Source organism: Danio rerio, chromosome 18 (genome assembly GCF_049306965.1).
Source record: "Danio rerio strain Tuebingen ecotype United States chromosome 18, GRCz12tu, whole genome shotgun sequence".
Lineage (NCBI taxonomy): Eukaryota > Metazoa > Chordata > Actinopteri > Cypriniformes > Danionidae > Danio > Danio rerio.
In genome coordinates this window covers 22,132,117-22,149,485 of record NC_133193.1, presented here as the reverse complement: position 1 = coordinate 22,149,485, position 17,369 = coordinate 22,132,117, and the positions used below count along the sequence as shown (strand labels likewise).

The 17,369-nt window shown below is 36.0% G+C and overlaps 1 protein-coding gene across 4 annotated transcripts in view; it reads left to right on the top strand.

Annotated features, from left to right (window-relative positions):
- The window catches only part of cttnbp2 (cortactin binding protein 2), a 96,619-nt gene that overhangs the window by 61,231 nt on the left and 18,019 nt on the right, over positions 1–17,369 (top strand). For all 4 annotated transcript variants that reach the window (XM_021467802.3, XM_068214902.2, XM_073930311.1 and 1 more), the window contains 8 exons: positions 154–304; positions 2,549–2,779; positions 2,887–3,004; positions 4,629–4,886; positions 7,741–7,836; positions 11,172–11,251; positions 13,406–13,492; positions 16,425–16,524. In XM_021467802.3, coding sequence (XP_021323477.1) covers positions 154–304; positions 2,549–2,779; positions 2,887–3,004; positions 4,629–4,886; positions 7,741–7,836; positions 11,172–11,251; positions 13,406–13,492; positions 16,425–16,524 — 1,121 coding nt within the window. The remainder of the gene's footprint in view (positions 1–153; positions 305–2,548; positions 2,780–2,886; positions 3,005–4,628; positions 4,887–7,740; positions 7,837–11,171; positions 11,252–13,405; positions 13,493–16,424; positions 16,525–17,369) is intronic.

The following is a 17,369-nucleotide window of genomic DNA, read 5'->3' as shown; positions in this document are numbered from 1 at the left end:
TGATTTTGCTGTAGTATTTACTGTATTGCAGAATCACTGTTATCAGTGTAGTACCAGGTATAACCAGTATTCACCAGGTATACAGTATTTAGTCAGTTTAGTGTCTCTATTGTGTTTCTCAATGGAATGATAAAAAGTTTCTCTTATTGATAGGTGTGCGAGAGCTCTGGTGAACTGTGGTGCTGATTTGGAGAAGGAGTATTCACAGGGAAGGACCCCGCTGTACCTGGCCTGTGAACAGGGACATGTGCAGTGTGTGAAAGTGTTGTTAGACGCAGGAGCAGACCGAACACACGTTACCACTGTGAGTTTGCAGCAGTGTTGCTCAAATGTCAATTACACACTGCGTTAGTGAGCATGTTAAGAAAAACCACCCCTCTTTTCATCACCATGGTTACCTTAACAGCGTGGGCATTTCACTGTCTGTGTATGTTGCTCAGGGTGTAATTACGACCTCTATTTTAGAAACACTTAATTGTGCCTTGAATGTTTTCTCAGTTTGCTCTAATTGACTGGCCTGAAAAAAAGACCATGAATATCCTGGGAAATTCTTAAGGGCTAAATTAAATCTTTTTTTGTTTGGTTGGATTTTTCTTTTCGTGAGTTAGTTTTTTGTGATGTGCCTATATATTTTATTTATTATAATAATTTTTTTCACATTTTTTGCAATAAAAATTACTGATTTTGCGGTGGTAATGGTATATATATAGTACATATCTTTTTTACCATATTAGTTTGCCTACTATGTTAGGTGTGCAATCTGACAATAACAATAACACAAAACATAAAAATAAAGCTTCTTTATTCTGGTGTCTTGTCAAGACATGATCTGAAATGGATTAAGCCAACGGAAGTTTGTCTAACTCTTACTTTCATCCACAATCTTACTTTCTCTCAGATTTCACTCCCTGGAGCATCTGACATCATGTAGCTCACACGTAGGACATGCTTCCCCAATCGTAATACACCTAAAACATGGATTGCCATAAAACTCAAAAGGCAGGGAAGCGTTTTTTCTCGTTAACTGCAGAGAAAGAGTTAAACGAAATAATTTATCGATTTGATGCACATCATAATACCAGCTATATGTATAAAATACAAATAATGTCCTTCAATTTGGTCACGTCCATTAGCCGTTATTTATAAAACAATCTGTTTGTTCCATTGCTCCGTTTGTTAGATGTTTGCTCTAACTCTTTTTTGCAGTCTGAAGTGTGTCAAACACAGAAAACGCAGAATTCGCGTCACAGGATGTCTATATCCCATCGTTGCTTTGACTTCACATGTAAATCACTCACGCTTCATCTGCCTCTGCTAACTGCACAAGCTGAAATCGTCCCCCCTGCCCCCCTTCCATGTAATGTTATGTAATGTAATGTAATGTAATATAGTGTAATGTAATGATTGTGAGGGCACATGTGAAACGTCGTTTTCAGACACTCAAATACATTACTTTGCGCTGCGTATGCAACGTCTATAAGTCAGGTAAAGCAATTAATTGCAAACTGAAATAAAAAAAATTGATTATTTAGTTTGGAATTGGAGGTTTTATGAGATTATTAATCTCATCTCATATTAATCTTGATCGTGAAATCGCATAAAACTAGGGAGTCTTATTATTTAATATATTACAATCATACTAGTAAACAACAAATACTAGTAATATGTATAATTCTAATATGTGTATTTTTTATTTAACTCAGGGTGCTTTCACACTTATAGATTGGTTGTTTTGTTCCGAAACAGGGATTAAAATTTTTACAATGTTGCCTTTTGTTCTTCGTGCGGTTCGTTTTCACGATATATAAATAGACCAAAATAATTCAAACAAGTCACATGCGAGAAAATTCTTCTCACACTTAGCTGTCATACGTCATTATATCAATTTATAATTCAATAATGATTTAAAATAAGACAAGTAAAAAAATGCACTTTCATTTTGAATAGTGACACCCACAGACATCATCACCAAATATAAATCAGAGGTAAGAATTTCTCATACATATCCTCATTTTAATTGTCAAGGGTTGTAAAATATATTTTGATTCTACATCAGGTCAAGTTAACCAAAAAGTTAATGATATTAGACATATATATTTTAATAGTTTAGTTAGACAGCATGGTTTCAATTCATCATTTATATAAAACACACATCTACTGGGAGAAATTACATCTCTACTCATCATTCTCTCTTCATATAGCCATAATTATGCCTATTACATATTCATAATACTCACAGGCTGTGATACAGCCTGGTTTGTTAGTTCGTTGGGTCATATAGCTTTCTCACTACAACCGACCCAACCTAGAGTTAATTTAAACTCAGCCGAGATCACCTCATTCCGGCTGTCTCAGACCAATTGTTTTGGCACGGATCAGAGCACGATTGCGGGTTTTACATATGCCCAAATGAATCGACCTAAGGGGGCAAACGTGTCAGGTTCCGAAACAAATGTGTTGGTGTGAAAGCACCCAGTATGTAATTTCAGTAAACTTGTGTCATTGCTTTGTTAAATAGAATCTTCTTTCTTTTTGATTGTGTTAACAGGACAGCTGCACAGCTCTGCACGCTGCAGTCAGTTCAGGTCATGTGGACACTCTGAAGCTCCTGCTGCACCACCCGTCATCTGAACCAGACCATCTGAACAGCCCAACGTTTCCTTCAGACGCCAAACAGGAGCTCCAAAAGCCTGGCATAAGCAAGGCATGTCACATCCTCAACCACAGTAACCAGGATGGCTGGACTGCCGCCCACATTGCTGCATCCAGGGGCTACAAGGTGACATTTATAAGTTTGATGCTGAGGGTTGTGTTTCACACCAGAAAATAAAAAGGCTGATAGTCAAAGATGGCACCTTGCATGCGTTTGTATCTGCTGGTTTACAGAAATGCCTGGAGGTTTTGTGTAACCACAGTCAACACGACATGGAGAGGAGGGACAAATGCAATCGCACCATACATGATGTTGCCACAGACGACTGCAAAGACCTTCTAGAGAACCTGGGCAAGTATAAATTGAGTGATGGAGCTTTGTACAAATATGTTAGTTTGCCTAATTTAGTCATTTAAGTATTTAAATTCTTCGTACACTAGGTTAAACACTCTTTTGTTTAAAAGTACTCATTATGATAGTGACTGTTTTTCCCCAATGATTCCATTATAACAACGTTTTTGATTGCAAAGCCATGACACCCTATAATTATCCATTTTTGATTGTTGATGGTTTTGTCTTTTGGGAAAAGGTAATTTTTTTTCCTTTTACTGTTGATCATCAGTTGGGACCATTACTCCCTTAGATAAGCCTGTGCAAAAAGTGTCTGGCTTTTAAATTGAGTTCTAGGGAGTAAAATAACTGTAAGAGTTCACACTTAGCTGATGATTGATTATAAAGTGTGTTTGGCATGCTGTCCCAGGAGAGAGCCCTGAGCTCAAAAGATCCTCGAACCCAGGGCTCCCTACCGTTAGAGGGCAAGAGGGTAATTTGAGCTCAGGTAGATCTCGAAACTCTCCTGCTGTAGTAACTAATGAACAGATAGTGATTGCTTTTTAAGGAATAACTACTTACTAGGAGCATGTCTATGATGCCGATTTAGAATAGTCAATTAACTTAAGATGCATTTTTTTGGATGGTGGGAGGAAACCAGGGGACCCAGGGGAAACCCACGTGAGCACACAGAGAACGTGTTAACTCCGCACAGAAACATAGGATGGCTTGGGAAGGACTAGAACTAGTGACGTTCTTGCTGTGATGCAACAGTGCTAACCACTGGGCCACCGTGCCAGCCTTCTAGAAAAGGACTAGAAGTAGGGGTGAAAGGAGGAATTCTTAAAAAGAAGATGGCTGTGATATGGAACTTAGGGTATTTATAGTGACCTTAGGAATTGTCTGATTGGTGAATCATGAATTGGCTAGTGCATGACCAGCTGCGTTCAATCATAAGCACGTGATCCTCTCGAAATTAGTTCATATGGAAGTCAATGGGGCAAAAACAGCCACCAACATAATGAAAGGGTGGTAAATGTGCCCAGAGTGTAGTGTTGAGTTTTTAAAAACTTTTAAAGCATTTTCCCAAAAACAATTTGTCAAAATATTTTTTTTCGCCAAAAATCATTCTATTTGCTGAAACACAGAGAAAGTTGTGGACGAATTAGGACAAAAAAATCACCCTAAAGTGGATGAAAACATCCACAACAGCGCACTGGGGTTAAAGCATAGCCCATTTGACTGTATGCATGAACACAGGCACTTAAAGTCCATGTGAACTGGAATTTGCTGAAACTTTTATTTCAGTATGTTAATATACTTCCAAATTGGCTGTTCATTCTGGTTTATAATGCCCAGTCTCATTGCTTCACTGTAAGCATTAAGCAACATATTGATTTTTTTGTTGTTGTTGTTTTTATTTGCCGTTTTCAATAGTTAAACTTTTTTTTCAAAATGAGAAGCAAGGGCTCGGTTCTGTGTCGACTTTGTGTACAAACTAAGTGATACAAAAACAATCTAAAGCACACACACACACATACTGTACAAATGATGATATTTCCTATGGTAGGTGTAAAAACCGAAGTATACTTTGGGCATTAAGTGAACACAACTTATAACTTTTGCTTTCTCCTATATATTTTAGACTGGTACACAGTGGTTGTACAGGTGCTCATGGGCTCGCCGGAGCGTCTTTGTCCTGTGGATCTCCTGGAAGACGGCTGCACTGTTGGCAAAGTTACAGTTCAGCGCCACACAAGCTGGGAGGAGTTAACAGAAAGCCTGAGTCACCTGCTGACCAATCATCTCCAGCTGATTTGTGGGAGCTGGGAACTGCAAGACGTTCTGGCCAGAGCTGACACTTTGGGCCTTTCTGCCAACAGCATAGCCTCCGTGATTATAGGTAAACATGGTGAAAATGCTGAATGTTATAATTATGAACATATATACTCTTTAGTTTTGGTCGATTTAATGCATATTCTCTTTATAGCAGACTTTTACATTTACAAATTTACACTTTATCACTGTTTTTCCAGTACAAAAAGGACCTTTGTCATATATCTCAGAATTTAATGAAGAAATCAAAGTAATAATACCATGAATAATTCTCCCTTAGATGGATAGACAGACAGACAGACAGACTGCCTTTGTATAAGCCTTTGCCTTTGACAGCAAAAGTCGCTGTATCCCGAGAACCAATCAGAAGGTGCAAATCGAATCATATGTTTTTAATATAATCACGTTATAATACGACAGCTTTTTTAAGGAGACTTTTTTATTCTACTTCCGATTTAGGTTTTAAAAGACAGAGTTTGATGAACTGGATGAGCCTATCCAACTGTCAGTGAATGGTAAAGTCGGAAGTGTAACATGCATTTATAAGATTTTTTTGCGCAGTGACGCTTTGAATGATTTCGATTTACTATATCTACATTAAAGAGCAACTCCCATTTCATGAAAGATAAAGATGCTGTTTTTTTATCCTACATGCATGCTGCGAGGATAAACAAAAGACAAAAAAGAGACCAATGAGTATGGAGAAAATTAATGAATGACAGCTTCTAAAAGTGTCTGAGAGACATCTCCCTTTTGCCCAGTAGGGCAACCTTGTTGGCTAATGTAAGCTATTTTTTAAGATAAATATAATGTATAGAACTTTACATTATTTATATTACTTCATATTACCTATACATCTGTAAAGCTGTTTTTATTAATGGACAATGCACAGATATTGATGTCTCACAATGTTTGTACACTACATTATTTGAATTTGACAAGCTTAGTTTACAATGTTTGCAATGTTTACATTGCTCTACTTACATTAAATATAAATCCCAAAATTCAGAAATGACAACAGATTGTTAAGATTTAAATAATATTAATTTTGATGTTATTGACTTTGCATTTTTTGACAGATTTTATTCAATCATTTTCTTTTAGCTTCTTCCCTGGTTTATCAGGTGTCGCCACAGTATAATGTACCGCCACTTACTTCACAGATTTATGTATTTTTAATTGTAGGTGGTTTGTGTAATGTGTTTTATGTTTTGTTAAAATAATTTGTAATTGCATCTTTAGTGATTTTTCAACTAATTACACTGATGATGCTTATAATCGCGTGAAGTGAAGACTGGGGGCAGGGGAGTGTGGGGTGTTTAGGTGATGCTTATGATTGCGCTAAGTGAAACCCAAGGGGGGTTCAGAGATGATGCTTAGGGTGTCGCCGTTGCAGGCCGGAGGAGGAAGAGGAGGAAGGGCAGTTAATGGCCCATGGGCCGGCAGTTTGTGACCCTGATTTAGAGTTTTTTTGCAAAAAACAAAACAAAAAAACACTAGTGGATTAAGCTGGTTTTGACGCAAAAGAAAATCTACCTTGTTAAAAACCAAAGAATTGTTTAAAGTGACATTTAAAGAAATATATATATATATATATAAATTTGCTAGTTAATAGCCTTTTCATTATCTAGAAATTGAAACTTCTGTGCCTAATTATATAGGAGCCTGATAGAAAATGCTCATTTACAAAAAGGAGGTCTAATGGATGTAGAGGGTGTTGCATCTGAACTCTTCATTTGTTCGGTTCAGCATTACGAGAAGTGCCACCCCATGCATATCGCTATTTTGTCCTGCCCCTATTATTAAATAATCCAATGCAATGTAAAATATAAACGCTGTACATTCTTCATTGCTGATCAACAATAATTATCCCAACTCCACATTTCAGATGGCTATATATATGAATATCGATGCTAAACAATATTTTGTGCAGACCCTAACAATTTTTATTATTATTATTATTATTATTATTATTGAAAATTTTTTTTACAGTTTAAAAGTCTATAATGGCCATAAAACACCCTCTTTCTTTATCTAATCTATAAAACATTTTGATACACACAGCTCAGCAACAGTGCTGGATGTTTTGTGCTCCCTTTGAACTGTAACCTGCAGCGTAGAGACACACTTGCAATGGCTATTCTTGGCAGGTTCCAGTCTCTTGAACAGCTGCGGCACTTCCTGAACTGCTCTCGGTCACTGTTCAAGTTTTAATTTCCCCACCTCAGCGATTTTTAAATGCCTGTTGTCATAGACGCACAAACTGATATGTTTTAAATATCAAATATATCTGTCACTAGAATGACTGGTGATATCAAACATCTAAATATAGGACGCAAAACATTGACAAACACGCTATTATTGACTTGACTTGTGAGTGTGAATTTAAAATGGCTCTTGTCTTGGGTGTCGCCAACACCACGCTGGGCCAAGTAGGGAAGGACGTGGAACAGAGGACTAACTGAGTTTGGCTCGGCCCAAAGGTTGTCATGCAGCACTGCTGAAAATAAACTAGCCTTCTCCAAGTTCTCACCCATCTCTTTCACAGCCCTCCGGCCTTCTCCTGCTCGTGTTTGTAACTCTTTCTTTTTCTCACCGCTCCTTTTTTTTTGTTGTTTACACTTAACTCCTCCCTTAAGACAAGATGTTTCCAAACACCACAAGCAGATGTCAGAATAATGTGTTTTGGCCTGCAGAGAGCAACGTGATGACTTACTGCTATTCCTGACAGAAAACACCAGGAGACTGACAGACGACAAAGAGAGGGAGGAGGATTTATGGGATAAAAGCTCATTTTTCCTGACTCACGTTTGACATACTGTACTACTGTAGATGAAAACAGCGCACATGTCAGTGAAGAGATCACACATCTTGTCTTTTGCAATAATTCTAGCAGGCTCTGAATGAATTCTCTTGTTCAGGTGATGCTGTCTGGATGGCGGGGCAGGATCTGGCTCAGTCTCCGTGGGATCTCGTTCGCAAGCGGCTGAGTCAACGGATCACTATACGCCTTAAAGGTGAGCTCTGCCAGCACTGTACTGAGGATAGGTTTACATGACACCTTTTTCTGCTAAATATTTTAAATCGTTAAACCATTTTGGCTGTTCATTTACACAACAATTACACTTGGAGGGAGGTGGAAAGGTTTTGTCTGATCTGCCTTTTGAGGACCTAAAGACAACAATTTTAATAACTGGTTTCAAAGTTTTGGGACCTTGCAATTAGCAATATCACACTGAGTAGCAGTGTGATGTGGCTGTATATCGGCACTGGTGTTGGACACATCTTTGGAGACGTACGTTGGCACAAAGCCGCAGGACGAGTGCCTTAGTGTCCTACCAGTGACGATATACAGCCACATCGCACCGTTACGAGTGTGATATTGCGTTTATACAACAGTTTGACGGCATAATCATGTTTATAAAAAAGAAAATCAAACACGAAGAGTCTCAAAATCCTTTTATATGAGGAACTACTTTCTTTGCTATTCATTCACATATGCAGCTGACATCAGAACAGCAGAAACTGTTGCTACTTCACAAACTTCACTTTAGAGCTAGTATTTTGAATGATTCGCTAGCATAATGTCTACAGTGATGACAAAACGGGTGATTTGACTCGCATTTCAAGATTATAAGGCTGAACGGCATGAAATGCCATCAGTCTACAGAGATTTCCTAGTGTTTTTCTTTTGTAATCACAATAATTAACCACGAAAAAGCCAAAGCAACACAGTCACTTCCAGATTACCGTTGTGTTTATGGTATTGTGATAAGGAAAAAGGGTAAACACGTGGGCATTTCTTCTTTCTTACTGTTTACTGAACTAGTCTGCAGTAGCGAATACAAGAGACTCATTAGAAACAGATGGCTATCTCCGGTTTTAAGACTTTAAGATGAGTACCATCTCACACTCAACACACTACAATTACTGTGGTATAAATACAACACTACAACATACTAAAGAGAGAGCTTGACATAAAAGGCCCCTTACCAGTTTTATAATGATTTGATCAGCTGTAGTTTAAAATGACACTGTATTTTTCCCCATCCATTGCTTATTATGCGGTCTCTGACTCCATCTTGTGGATGAACAATGTCCACCATCTTTGCTCAAATACGCTGACACGCTCTCTCAGAAATAATAAATATTTAAAAATAGCAACTATCCTTATAAATAAACTGCATTGTTGTAATCTAAACAACTACATTCTCTATAAAGTATGTTAAGTTGTCCAACGGCAGCAATATTTGTCAAACTGTAGAGTGTCCTCTGCTTGTTGCTGTATGTGGGCAGAGTAATACACAAGGGTGAAGAGGCTGGACATGTGCTGTTACTGGCAGAATATTGCACAGCTATCAGCCATCCAGATTCAAGAACCAGACAGAACTGCTGTAAAAATATGGAAATATATACAGTATGTATATGTGTGTGTTTTTGATATTTTTAATATCACACATGACAAACATTTAATTAGTATTAAACTAATTACTATAATATGCAGTAAAAAATCTCTGTTTTCCATGGATCTCTTGTAATAAAAACTGATGTGTTATAAAGTTTTTTTTAACAAAAATCTTTTGACAAATTTTAAAATTATCCTATAGTGTGACTGTCTCAAGCATAGTTTAATAAATTACTGCTTTAATATATTTCAAAGAAAATCTTAAAAACATTAATAATTACTTAAGACCTAATGTTAAAAGTTTCTAATTTAGTAAACGGCACTTTTTTTCCAAAATGCTTATATTTTTTATCTATATATCTCTAAAAGCATAGGAACTTGATACATTTTGTCTCTTAAAACCATGTCCTCTGGTGTGTCCTCTGGTTTAAATTCCACAGATAATTGTTATTAGTTTAAGGACCCAATGAAAGATCATGTGAAGCACATGATGTGCACGTTAAGTTTTTGTCTCAGAAATGTTTACATATTTAACTACTACTAAAAAATTTTTAGGTTTTGTTAAACAAAATGTTTTGTTATTCAAAATGTCTGACAAGATTGTAGAAAAGAAATATTCATAATTTCACATAAAATAGATAGCAATATATAAAGATAAGTATACAACAATGAAGATAAATGACTGCCACGCTATTTGTTTATTTTTAAGAGTTGTTTTCTTAATGATTTCTAAGTCATTAGACATTCTTACGGTACAGTTCAGAAAAAAGTAAAAAAATAAAATACAGTGAAAGAATAGAGAAAGTTAACTTAAATTTATTGACCCTTTTTCAGAGTGACCCCTTAAATTTAAATATAAATTCTTTTTTCTACCAAAAGGATGTTTTACAAAAAAGCGCTTTTATTCCCTCTTCTGCTACCCCTGTGTGTGTTTGTGTGAGACCTCCTTTGTGAAACCATGGCATAAGTCACATAATCTAATTCAAAGCATCAAAGTTCTATTCTTATACAAATCATAGTGAAGGTTTGAGATACAGTGCTCAATTTACATTTAAATCATGATAAATACTGTAATTACTGACTTTAGAGAAAAAAAACATTGAAGGTTTGCTACATATACATGTATATCTCTTTCCTGTGTATTAGGTTTTTATGATTATTATTTATGTATCAAGTTGTGCTGCTAAAAATTTTTCAGAAAACCATGATACTATTTTTTAGGAATATTTCATAAAGATAAACATTTGCAGCATTTGTTTTTCTTTTTAACGTTCAGTCACACTTTATTTTGATGGTCCATTGTTTGATTAGATTATAAGTAGACTGTTAGTTGGGGTTACGATTGGGGTTAGGGTTAGTGTACGTTGACATGTTGCAAAGTTTCTTATAGTCCATTAAATGTCTGTTGAAGGAGCAGTATCAACAGATATTAAGCGTACAGTCTACTAATACTCAAATGGACCATCAAAATAAAGCCTTACTTTTTTACCCTTTCCTAAAAAAAGTACTTAATAATTTTTTTAAACCTTAGAATAGTATAACCTTCATACAGCTTAACTTTTAGTTTTTAAAATGTATTTCTACGGCATAGGCAGGAAGTAGTAATAAATACTGTAATATTATTGTTAAGAGTTCATTGAATCCAATGCAGTTCAATTATTGTGAACTTTACCAAATATTTGGTCAAATCCCTAGAAAGATGTTCAGTCCTATGATGCGGAGAATCAGCAGATCTCCCATGTTTCCACGCTTTAATGAATAGCCACGCTGTGCTCCCTGTCGTCACATGACCCTGATGTTTAGCTGGGCTCCAGAATATTCCATCTCATGTCAAAACAACTGCATGAAGCCTTCGCTCAAATGCATTTCACGCTGGCCTCTGAGTGTTGTGCTCCTTGATGAACCCTGCAGCTTTGATTCATAGCTCCTGATTTTGCTTTCTGTCAGGCCTGTCAGAGTGTGCTCTGGATGAGATGACGTACGACTCCCTGATCTCCGTTCAGCTGCTGCAGAACTACGTCCGCCTGGTATGCTGATTCACTCTTGTGTCAAACTGACTTTTATTTAGCATGTCTGAGTTAAGCTGGATCATCTTTAAAGTTTGGATTAACAGTGCTGGGAGAGAACAGAAAAGGCCCTATAATACTGTGGGACCAAAACAACATTATTTGAGCCTCCTCTGTCAGTTTGGCAGACTATTTGATACTATTTATGTTTTAAATGATGTAACAGAATACACACTGCACTGCAACAAGCTGTTATTTAAGACTACAAAACAAAGAGTTTGTTTATAAAGTACATTATGGGGTTTAAACTGAGTAATTGCATATTTATAATGCAATCTGTGTGTATGCATGTATTGTTTAAGTAGTGCCAGAGCATATTATTGATTCAGCCATATTAACTCAGTTTTAACATTGCTTTTTACTTTTTTTTTATTTTGTTAATTTTTACAAATATCGAAACAGTCTTGGTGAGCATTAGCTTTTTTTCAAAAATATAAAAAAAAACTTATTAAGCTTTAAAGGGGGCCTATTGTGCCCCTTTTTACAATAAAATAAGTTTCTGATGTCCCTAGAGAGTGTGTGTGAAGTTTCCCCTTTTAGGTTTTTATGCTAATTGTGCCATTTTGGTGACTGACGCTTTACATTCAAATGAGATTGTGGTCCCAACCCTCTTTTCAAGAGTGGGTGGAGTTAATAAATGCCATGTGTCAGCATAGTGGCAGATTTAAAAAAAACAAGACTAACATCTTGTGCTAAGGAACCAGAGAATATCACTAGGCCCACACGGAATCTGCGCGTGCAGAATTCCGCAGATTTTTCGCAGAATTCTGCAGATTTTTAGCCCATCATTGATTCTGTTTATTTACTTGAGTAAATGTGTGTAAATCTAAATTTATTCAGTTTTTAAATTAATTACAGTAATATTATAGACTAATATGAAAATGTTCATCTGATGTATGTACAATGCAGTTTATACAGTAATATTTTCTGTCTTTTAGTAGATATATTATATGAGAGACTAGCTTTGTTTACCAAATAAAGTCAATCTAATTTGATTTGCATTTTAAACTTAAAATAAAAGTTAAAAAAAGGTGTTATTTTTTAGTTCACATATTAGGGTTTTAGTTATAATACTCCCAAAATCATTCCACAGAAGTGCACAGATTTTAACCAAAATTTTCCGTTTGGCCCTGAATATACTGTAACTTATGGTTTGAAACCCCCCCGGTGACACGTACAAATAATAGAGTATCTCCATTAATGTGTTTCTGCACTGTTTTTATGAAGAGTGATTATAAAAAAAACATAATTTATCAATTTTTACAATTAGAAGCTGGTTATATTTACAGACTGTTGCCACAAAACAGCATTTAAGCCCTTTGTAAAAGTAATTTTTGCATAATAGGAGCCTTTTAATACAGAATTAGTGTACAAATAACATTATTATTAATATACATGTATGTATGTAGTACATTTATTTTTCTTCCTATTATTATTGTTATTATATATTTACTATATATAATATATAATATATTGTGCATTTCAGGAGGTCTATAATAAATGCTTTAATAGTACAGTTCACACCAAAAATGAAAATTATGCCATCACCTACATGCTCTGTTAAATACAATAGAAGATACTTTGAGGAATGTTGGACATGCCGCTGACATCCATACCATTTGTTTTTCCTACTGGATGTCAATGCTACTGGTTTACAACATTTTCATATCTTTCATATCATATGAGGGTGAGTAAAGGATGGCAAAAGTTTCATTTTTTCACATTTTCACTCTTAGCATGTCTGATCTACTCTGAGTGATCTTAATAGTTTGTATAAAGAGAGCTGAGAGAAAGCTAAAACTCTTACAAAACATCTGGACTTTAAACATCATTCACCGAGCCTACAAAACTAGTTTGGCACCTTGGAGCAACTGATACTATTTGTGTTTTGAATGTTGTAACAGAAGACACATTGCAGTGCAACAAGCAGTAACTTAAGACTAGAAAACACCCTCCAAAACACACTTGAGTAATCAGCCAGCATGAATAAAATATTTGGCACGAGTGATAAAATGAAGAAGGTCAAAATGAATAGTGCATGTGCTGTTGTTTGTGATGTTTACCAGCGTGATGAACTTGATTGGGTTATTTGTTTTTTTTTTTTCTGGTGATCAGGTGGAACAGTACCATAATGTTATTTTCCATGGGCTGGAGGGAAGCTTTCAGGAGTACATCGCCAACCAGATATCTCATTATATCAAGGTAATTATCATAAATATTAGAGTCTATGTGCAACACTATTGCTTTGTCAACTGTCAAGTTCGTATGTTATTTAAAGTTTCATCACAAAAAAAAGTTTAAAAGGAAATGTAACAAATGAAGAAAAATTGTAATTAGGGGGCAAGCTCCAAAGATTTGAGCCATAAGGGCTAGCAACAAAATAGTGGATTTAATTATGATTGTTATGATGTCATTAACTTTCATTAAAAAAAAAAAAATGTCTGTCGGCTCCAGTGGTGTAGTGGTTAGTGCGTCGACACATGCACTCTGGTGCTCGCGGCCACCTGGGTTCGATTCCGCCTCGTGGTCCTGTGCCGATCCTTCCCCTCTCTCTCTGCTCCCCATACTTTCCTGTCAATTCTCTCTACTGTCCTATCAAAAATAAAGGTGAAAACCCCGAAAAAATTATATAAAAATATATATATATATGTCTTTCCGATATCATGCTTTTTAATAAACTGATATATTCTCTAATAACATATAAATGTATTCTATGTGATTACCAAATGACACAGAAGACCTGTATTTTCTTAGCATTAGCTGGGTTACCCTGAGTTAATGTGCATATTGAAGTATCGCATGAGAAACGAGTGATAAAAACTTCATGAAAATTACGAAAAAATGAATATTTTTTTTGCAAAAAAGTACCCTAATTATGCTCATTTGAGGTGTCTTTTGAATTGTGCAAAAAAGGGTTAATGTGAGTAATGTGGAGATAGAAATGCATTTGTCCAATAAACACTGTTGCTAGAAGGTATACAGCTATGGCCCAGAACATATCATTAACATCTACGCCTAACCCAACTATCACAGTACTGTAAAAACTGTAATTATACAGAATATTATTAATATAGCTAGAGGTCCATAGAGGTTAGCTGCAGTTTTAGCATATTGCCACCTAATGGTCAGGAGATGATATGATTATTATTATTAGCCACCTATAAATGTATTCATCTATTGTAAATCTCTGTTCATAGTATACTACATAATACAGCCTGTATATAATGTTCATATTACATTTATCTGTAAATTTTATCCATAGTTTTTCTATAATGGGACTTTATAACTTATACCTATATCCTGCACTTGCTACTATCTCACTCCTGGTTAGACCTAAACTGCATTTTAGTTTTTAGGATATCTCTAAGCTAGTGCAGGCCAAAACAGTGATACAAATTGTGTTTAGAACAGGGTGTCCGCGGGGTTGTAAAAGATAGTAAATGAAATTAGCCAAAATTAAGGGCAATAAAAACTTTTAAAATGTAGTAAACGTCATCTGACGAGGTATTACATTTTCGAGCCCAATTTTTTAATATAAATTTTCAATTTGTTTGAAGTGCAGGCCTTTATTCTTAATTTTGTGTGTATTTATTTGTATGTTGAGAGTAAGACCTGAGTTATATCATGTGAGGTTGTGTTCGTACAAGTGCAGGCTGAAACAAACTGAATTGCTGCCAACCATATAGGCGAGCTTGCTTTCATTCATTAATTGAATAGAAACATGGGGAAATGCAAGTTTTTGGACCTCTGGCTGGAAGACTCAAGATTTAAAGGCTGGATTAGGCCTGTAGTTGGCAACAGCCGTGAGGCTAATTGCCATGTCTGCAAAAAGACTATTAATATAACCTCGCTTGCGCTCGCATCACGCAGCGCCTGCAGTTAAACTCACAGCAGTTTATTGTGACACTTTTATCGATCATTCACAATTGACAGCAAGAACAAACATAAAAGCCTTGTCAGATTGACAAGCAGAACCTAATTATGTTCAAAAGAATTTAAAATGCCAAATTCGATGAATTTATACCCCATTTTGAAAGTAAAACATACACTAATAGGCAGTGTTCCGATGTGATCTGTCTATGTTGTTGTTCTGTGGTGCTGGTGTTGGTTTTTTGTATGGTTAACAATTATGACAGTTAAAGTAACTAGGTTAATTTCTATTTATACCTATTAAAAATAAATAAAATATTAATCTAACAATTTGGGCGTTTTTTTGTGCGTTTGGTTGGGTCAGCTATATATGGCAACACTGGTAGTAGCTTGGCAACAGAGCTGCGACATCAACAGACAGAATCTATTGGCACAGTTCAGCACAGTTGTCTAACCATGCCGAGAATTCCGGGCCGAGAACCGTTTGTAATCGTGCCGCGCCGTTTCAGGCTCAGTGGATAAACAACCGTAACTATACCGAACTGTTCTTATGGACAAAAGCCCATTGGATCATCTTGATTATTCCCTCTGCTTTACATAAATGTATATGTTATCTGCAAAATGTTATTTTATTTGGAAAGATATTTCATTTACGCCACTACAATTGCAGTTCTAAGTCGAGCTGGTATTTAAAAAAAAAGTTTAAAAAGGTAGTAAAATGTATTAAATTCAACTTAATACGTTCTGTGTATAGCCTGGTAGAAGATTTTAAATTGATACAAACATTAAAAGCTTGCATTTAATCACTTCCGCCTAAATTTAATAACAATTTTATATATGTCACCTCATACTTCTTTTCCTCTTAAAATCATAGCCAATTAAATGCTGTCTAGTATCTGACATGCCCCGCCCCCTTCAAGACACTTCTCATTTGCTTTTCAATTGAGCTCAACCACTGTAGCAGAGCTGTGATGAAGAAAATGCAACTGGCTGTTTTTTAACAGGGACGAGCTACAATATGTCCTGCCCTCTTTATATTTCAGTTGAGATTACGTTAAACAGAGAATAAAATTGTACATTTCAAAGCACTTCCCTGGACCTTTAATTCTACAATATAACAGGTATTACAGAAATTAAGTAGATGTTAAATGTGAGCTCTAAATAAAGGTGCTGCTCTCAGAATGATTTAATAATTCTCATTTTGTCTCACATGCACTAGTGGTGAGGTTTCTGATGCACCTGCTGTGTGTTTGTGTGTCTTCAGCACAGACAAGAGGCTCAGGGGATCATCTGCGATGTCATCAGGGTGGAGATAGAGGAGAACCTATCAAAAGAGCAGCTGCTGGAGATCTTCATCAATTGTGGTAAGAGCGAAAAACAAATTAACTCTTGAGTTTGAGTCAGTTGTATTTGAAAATTTGTTTAACATCGAGTCTGTTGTTGACAAAAGAGATTAAGAGAGACTTTTTGTACAGCTCTCTGACAAAATAAAAGCTCCATGATTTAATGTTTGAAAGCAAAGCAAAATAGATGGCTGGACGATATGATCATCTCACAATTTAAGTGATCTCATGTCCTGATAACACTATAAATCACAATATAGTACCATTTCTGTAAATTGAACTTATCCAGGATATGTTTTACACAACGAATGCCCTTCCAGCCACAACCCAACACTGGGAAACACCCATACACTCTTGCATTCACACAAGATTAACTTGTTCAATTCACCTATAGCGATTGTCTTTGGACTCTGGGGAAAACTGGAACACCTGAAGGAAACGCATGTCAACATGGGGAACTCCACATTAAAATGCCAACTGACCCAGCTGGGGTTTGAACCAGCGACATTCTTGCTGTGAGGCGATCGTCCTACCCACTGCACTACCGTAACGCCTGGTATAGGTCAACTGAATAAACTAAATTGGCCATAGTGTATGAGTGTGTGTGAATGCAAGAGTGTATTGGTGTTTCTCAGTACTGGGTTGCGGTTCGAAGGGCATCAGCTGTTTAAAACATATGCTAGATAAGTTGGTGGTTCATTTCGCTATGCCGACCCCTGATTAACAAACTGACCAAGCTGAGGAAAAATGAATGAATGAATATATTAACCACATGTAAAGAGGATTTTTTTTCTTCCATTTTTAAAGTATATACTCAGAAATGTACTCATTCATTTGGGAACATATTTCTCATTGTGTTTAGAACA